The sequence below is a fragment of the Corvus brachyrhynchos genome, unplaced genomic scaffold, assembly GCF_000691975.1.
Source record: "Corvus brachyrhynchos isolate BGI_N302 unplaced genomic scaffold, ASM69197v1 scaffold152, whole genome shotgun sequence".
NCBI lineage: Eukaryota > Metazoa > Chordata > Aves > Passeriformes > Corvidae > Corvus > Corvus brachyrhynchos.
The window spans coordinates 1,434,313-1,441,059 of NW_008237447.1; the positions used below are offsets into that span (position 1 = coordinate 1,434,313).

At 38.4% G+C, this 6,747-nt stretch overlaps 1 protein-coding gene across 6 annotated transcripts in view; it reads right to left on the reverse strand.

The window, feature by feature from the left end:
- Nucleotides 1–6,747, reverse strand: part of POU2F1 (POU class 2 homeobox 1) — a 68,770-nt gene that overhangs the window by 51,113 nt on the left and 10,910 nt on the right. For 5 of the 6 annotated variants that reach the window (XR_001861149.1, XR_001861148.1, XM_017731456.1 and 2 more), the window contains exons 3-5: nt 5,922–6,022; nt 3,005–3,058; nt 1,245–1,364 (exon numbers count right to left, since the gene is read on the reverse strand). Coding sequence is in view for 4 of the 6 variants with exons in the window: in XM_017731456.1 (XP_017586945.1) it covers nt 1,245–1,364; nt 3,005–3,058; nt 5,922–6,022 (275 nt within the window). In the remaining 2 variants the exon portion in view is untranslated. The remainder of the gene's footprint in view (nt 1–1,244; nt 1,365–3,004; nt 3,059–5,921; nt 6,023–6,747) is intronic. The other variant, XM_017731457.1, reaches the window with a different exon arrangement.

Sequence of the window (6,747 nt, forward strand, 5' to 3'; positions counted from 1 at the left end):
TGAACAAACTGATAACACCCCAGCTGCTTCACATTAGCATGAATCCCTGCCATATTCCATCATTTCCATTATGCCCTAAGATATAAGTAAAGAACATGAGCTCCATTTGTTTCTCTCCAAGTCTCCCCATCTGCTTTTTTTTTTTTTTTTTTTTAAAAGAATAGAGTTGGCAACTTTACATCCCTTCCCTTTCCCAAACACACATTATCTCTGTGGAACAGGTGGCAGCAGTCTCTCCTTTACATGTAAATGAATCTCGATGCCCATATTTACTACAACCCATATCTGCACGGGCCTGAAATTTTGAATGTTTCACTACAGCAGACAATCATGAATTAAAACCAGTATTTTTTGAGAATGCAAAAAATAATGAAACATGCCAGGTTTTAACAACACATCGAAACAGTCTCACTTTTAAAACTTTCAATGCTTAACTGAAAACTAAATAGGGTATTTATTTACATACTAACATAAGAGAAGATTTAACAATTGAGCCCGAGATTAAGAAGTCATTTCATGCAAGTGTAGGGCTGATCTAACCTAGCACTTCAAATCATAAACACATTGTTGGAGCAACTGCCCTAAGCTTATTAGCACACAAACTCTTATATTACAAAGCTGATTATATGGAAGCAAATTCTTCAACCTAGCCGATTCACAAAACTTGCTCTTTTTTTGCAATGACTGAAAGCCTTACAACAATTCAGAAACACTAGAAAGTCTAAAACAACAATTATGCCATATTTACTCCCAAAGCTTTGCAAAACCCCTCAAAACTGGTAGGTTAAAACAAAAGGGCTGAACAGGCTTAAGAAAAGTACTAATAGAGTTACTTAAAAAGAAATATGTTTGCGAAGAGGAAAAATTAACAATTCCCATAATTTTTGTTCTTCACCCAGCTGTAAGATTTAGTCTTGTTCTCCCATGCCTTATTTTAATCTTGAAAAAAAATTTTAATTCTTCTTCATGACATCAATGACTGTCTCATTTGCACACACAACAGGTTTTAACTTCTTTGCAGATCAAAAAGGGATACTGAGAACAGAGAAAAAGAATTCTTCATTGTCGTTATTGTTTGGATGCAAATACTTTTTGACAAACCCCAAATATTATAGTCTGCTTAATATTTTAGGAAAATATTTTCTGTCACCACCTCCACTGAAGTTTCTCCCTACGTTAAAGGAAATTGCAGTGCCCCTCAGTGACAGCTGTGTGGGACTGCAGCATCCCTGGGTAACTCTTACCCCGGTGATCTGTCCTCCGGCCAGCATGAGCTGGGTCTGGGGTATGGCCGCCTGCACTGAAGGCTGCTGGGAAGGCTGGCTTGGCTGCTGAGAGTCCCCAGATTCTTCATTAGATTTAGACTAGTCAAAAAAAAATACAACTCTTTATAGTGTAAAACAGATGTTAATGTATAACACTGCTATCTCAACACTGCACAATAAAAATCTTTCATCTGCATACAAAAAGCCCTTGGGTTTATTTTAAGAGTGTGTTTAAGCAACGGCTCTGTGTGCCCACCATCTCAGCTACGACTGCTCAAACACGTCTGTAGGTAATGCAGCTTAAACAAAACAAAGAGACTCTCTGGTCTCCTCTAAGTCTCTGACATGATTTTCAGGTCTCATTTCATTTTACGCCATGCAACTGAAGCTGACGCTACCTTTCACCATAAAGAAAGAGAAGGTTGTTAAAATTATTCATTGCCTAAAATCCTGAACAATGGAACGAGGGAAAGGAGATTGTGTTTCCATTTTCTCTATCTCCATCCTGTACCTCTAAGTCATCATACTGTTGGCTTATACAGAACCTTTCTGAAAAATCCTCACAAGTTTCTCTACTTACAGCAAAACATATAATATATACAGTGCTTTTATATACTCAAAGCATTTATTTAATTGAATAACACTTTATTTTAAAAGATTCAAGTTTATTTTGATTTATTTTTGTGGTTTGGTTGTTTGCTTTTTAAACAGAAGAAATTGTGAAGACATGAAGGAGGAAATGCAAGTGCATGAAGAGGGGGAGAGAGTTTTATGATAATTAAAACTGGTTATGCAGAACATTACAATTCTGCATAGATTTGCATATTTTCCACCACCTGTTTTGGGGACTGCAGAGGGGGCTAATTAACATAAAGGCTCTGATTAATTCTGCCAGTCATTGAGCGATAATTACAGCGCAGGACTGTAAACATTCTGCACTGGAGATACAGCCTGTTTGCCAACATCTCTCTCAGGGATGGAAGTTTACCATGGCAACCAAGGCAATTTTCTGCCTCCTTCCTCTTAGAAAGGAAGGTCACTATACCTCCTCTTCTTTCCAAATTGTTATTATGTATAAGTGGGTCCACATTCTATTGCATTTCATGTAATGCACTACCTACGTTCTTTAATAACAAGCAATACTGAAACCGGTTTTCATTAAAACTGCATCCCTTGCCCCTTAATACAGTACAGAGAGGAAGTAGAATGTTAACAGAAAAACTGAAGTGCTCAGCATCATAGAAAAGTTTGAAAGCTCTGTTGTCTCATGTACATTGCTAAACAACAATTTCTCTGACTTACTTTGAAATCACTGTGTGTTATTTCAACAAGCAGTCAAAACTAGCCACATTATGCAGTTACTGGTACATTATATTCCTATTTTCAATTACTAGAAGTAAGGACAATTTGCAACGTAATCCTTGCTGTGTGTCTAAAGCAAGTTAATAAACAGAAGAACATGAAATATTCCTGGAGTTTTAAGGTTTTCATGATACTACACCAGACTAAAATTCAACATTAAGTTATGATCACTCCATGTTTTAAACAACTCCAGAGTCTGAATGCTTACAAATCCTGAACCTGATTTACAGCTGTAACACTGTTATTCCTTCATATCTATCACTTGCAAAACCAGTCAGACTGAAAAAACAGAGTAATATATCATAGGTTAAGAACTATCTCTACTGATGCTGTTTGGGATGAGAGAAGGATGAGCAGCAGAAGGTAACTCTCTTTACCTGTACATTTAAGGACTGAGCAGCAGCCTGTAAACTTGTTCCAGCGAGCTGGACCTACAACAGTGCAAAAATGGAAATGAAATAATGTAGAATCCACAGAAAACTAACAATGTAAAAAAACCCCAATCTTCCCCACCCACATCCCAACAAAAACTCCCAAGCACAATGCATGCCCCTCTAACACCTGAATCAGTGGAATAGGGGTTGTACTCCAGGCTGAAACAGACCTGGTAAGACTCTTCCATGATGTTGTTTATCTACCTCTTACTGAAGGGTATCCCTGCCTAAGGATCTAGATAGTATCATGGATGGAGTTGAAACAAACCATATTGGGGTGGACAGGCCAACTAGTCCTATTCCTGTTGGAAAAATCCAGACTTCACAGGGCATTAAGCTCTACTCATCATCATCCTCCTACTCACATTTCAGAATGGGTCTTCCCAACACTGCACTCACCAGCTTTCTTATTTGAGCAAGCACGTGCACAGCACGGAACCCAGAGCATAACCACTCTCCCTCAAATTAACCCATTCAAGTATTCGCAGCCCTCAGCCACTGAAAAGGAGATCTCAACACAGAGGACCGGAAACACTTTACAAAGGCTGTATCGATTCAGGTATACTTAAAACTGGAATGCAATGTTTGTGATTAACAGGCCCAAAGAAGGTCTTGTGGGTGAGCAGCAAGGAAAAACGGATGCTTCATAAAGTGAGATTTTTGGAGTGCTTTTTTATGTCTAAGAAGTATTTCCTCTGTACAAAAAATGCTATATTTTCATTTACTGAAACCCATTTTAATCAGTCTCGCCTTGTTTCTACAAGCACCCCTGGTTATAAAGAAGGAATGCTCTGTAATTAATTACCAACACTTTCAAAGGTCAGAGTAACAGCCTGTAGAGAATTCCATCTCTGGCCATGTTTGAAAACCACTGCGCCTTTGAAAACCAGATGACAGGTAAGGATACAATAAAGCAAAGCAAAATGAAGCACTCTTGACTCTAGAAAAAGATGTTCCCACATAAAGAGTCCACATATTTTCAAGCACAGAAAAAATTGCAGCACATGAAATTAATAACGGAATATTTTCAACAGGCAAAGAAAAGAAGAGTCACCTTGGAAATATTTCCTACTGCTTTAGGTGAAGGTACTAGACATACTAAGCATGATCTACATCTAAGCAAACACTCCCAGAAAAGCCCCTCCTCATCAGAAGCAAAATACAGTTTGACACAGTTGACGTAATCTGTGCTTTTAACATGGATTAAGAGCAGAGAATAAACTAAATAACACCACCCTGCCATCCAAATGATACACCCAAAATAATACTTTAAAATTACACAAACACCACATAAAAGACTACAAATGTAAATTGCTTAGGTACAGCCAGCATATTCCTGAAAATCTCTGTGAATTGCAATTTGGACATCCCTTTCACCACACAACCAACATTTCCAAATTAGAAATCAAGCTGTACCTGAATGCTGTCTACAGCCTAGTATTTTGCATTAGTCTAGAGCAAAGCACTGTGTGTTAAGGTTGAATAACACCCCACTAACAGGAGCCTCACTAGCAGAGGACAGTTTGACAATAGATTCCCACACACCTGCAGGCAAATAAAGAATACCTGAGATTTTCTTTTGAACCAGATTCAAGAAATGAATCACACTTTATCAAACATGAAGTTATAAAGATCCTGACAACTGTTTAAATAAGTACATTTCCAAAGCAGGATAAAGCACTGTGCTAAACCCAATTACTGTCCTGGGTCAATCTATATAACAAAACGAAGACTAAAACAAACACAGAGAATTCTGCAGAACAGCTGTATCTGTCTCCATGTTAAACACACACTGGCAACCCATGAAAACTAGTCAGCTTCTCTCCACATAAAGGCAGCCTACAACAGCCTATTGGTTCAGCACATTCACACAGTGGCACTCCCTAGGTCCTATATAAACCAATCTGCTAGGAAAATTGCAATTATGTGACAAGACATGTGGAATGTTCCATACAATAAAACGGCAGTTCAGAGCTCTTAAAAGAGGGCATAAAAGCTTCAGTACTTCAATTATACCACAATAACTGCGCAACCTCAGACCTCAAACATTCAAGGTCATCCAATTAGGTACAGTATTTTAAAGTTTAAACTTGGTGCAGAGGAAGGGAAAGAAATTAGGACATTTGTTTTCATACATCAAGTGCGAACAGATAAAAAACTACAAAAAAATGCCCCTTATACTTCTCTTCACCTAGGGATGCCCCATTTTGCTTCAGCCTGCATCTGAAGTTCAGCTTTGATTCCCTAAACACAGCAGCAGCAGAACAGAGGGGTAGTATTAGAAGTCTGAATATCATCTGACAAACAGGTCACTGAAATAACTTTTTCGTAAAAAAAGAAAACCTCACAAAACATATATGCTTAGTAAGTACAATCAACTTTCTTTCCAGCTAATGTGTAAGAGTGAAGTGTTTTTAACTAGATAGTGACAGTTTTGGAACCTTGGCAGCTGTTGGACCAGTAAAATCCTTTCCTAAAAAATTTAAATTTTGTCTTGCCTTTCAACGTGGTATCTCTATTAAGGTTAAAACAACAACAACAAAATAAACGAACAACATAAAAACCTACTCCAAAACACACCACAAAAATTAGGCATTCTCAAGTCCCCAAAAAGGTGATTTATAGCTCTCCCAAGGAGGTCTTACCCTATCTTGACACATTCTGCAGCCTAATGCAATCAAGTGAGTGCCACAATCAGGATTTTTTCCCATCCACGCTCTTTAACCAGGTGGTGTACCCATATTTATGTTCTAATAAATGACTCTCCATCAATCACAGAAAGAGAGAACAAGGAACACACCAGGGTAGCTGTATTCCCAGCTGCCTGAGTCTCCCCTGTTTGAAATGGGTCTTCTCTTACCTGATGAAGGTGCCCAAGGAAGGCCTGGGCCTGGGCTGTAGAGATTGCTCCTCCGACAGGCACAGGCTGCTTTTGAAAGTCCAGGCCATTTGTTTGCGTGCCTGGAGAAAGAGAGATATTGAAAACTATTAATTATTACTTTTAATAAGTGGAATAAGAATTAATACTCCAAGTTTCCTGCTATTCTCTCAACATTATATAGTAAAAAAGCACCTGAGAGTTACAAGAATTGAATATTTTTAGTGAAAGTGGGGATGCAGTGTCCAGGCCTCATAATAGAGCATTTGTCAGCTGAACAAAACCAATGTCACATTTTCTTTAGCTTCCATCATCTACTCTTTTAAATACCTGAAGATATTGAAAAGATCTGTAGATGTGGCACATAGGGACATGGTTTAATGGTGCACTTGGCAGCATTAACAGTTGGACTTGACAATCTTAAAGGTCTTTTCCAACCTAAATGATTCTATGACCTGTGTTTCTACGTACACTACTATGGCATCACTCTCTACATGGTTTGAGAACCAAACGGGAGCTTGCCGCTATGATGAAACTGTGTTTCCATTCTCCATGCACCCTCTATCCAGCAGCTGAAGACTATCTTCAAGTTCAGAAAGTGCCAACAGCAAGGTTCATATAAGTCACCTTTCCTTAAAGACAGGTAAAATAATACTTGATGAAAATAGAAGCCCCACGTATAGACAGCAGTTATGGACCACAGGTTTACTCTTTCCAGAATGACACCTCCACATTTCCATTAAAATTTGTTCAGAGGTCTCATTAGATAACTGCCTGGGCTTGCTTCTGCTTTCACTACCTCTCATAT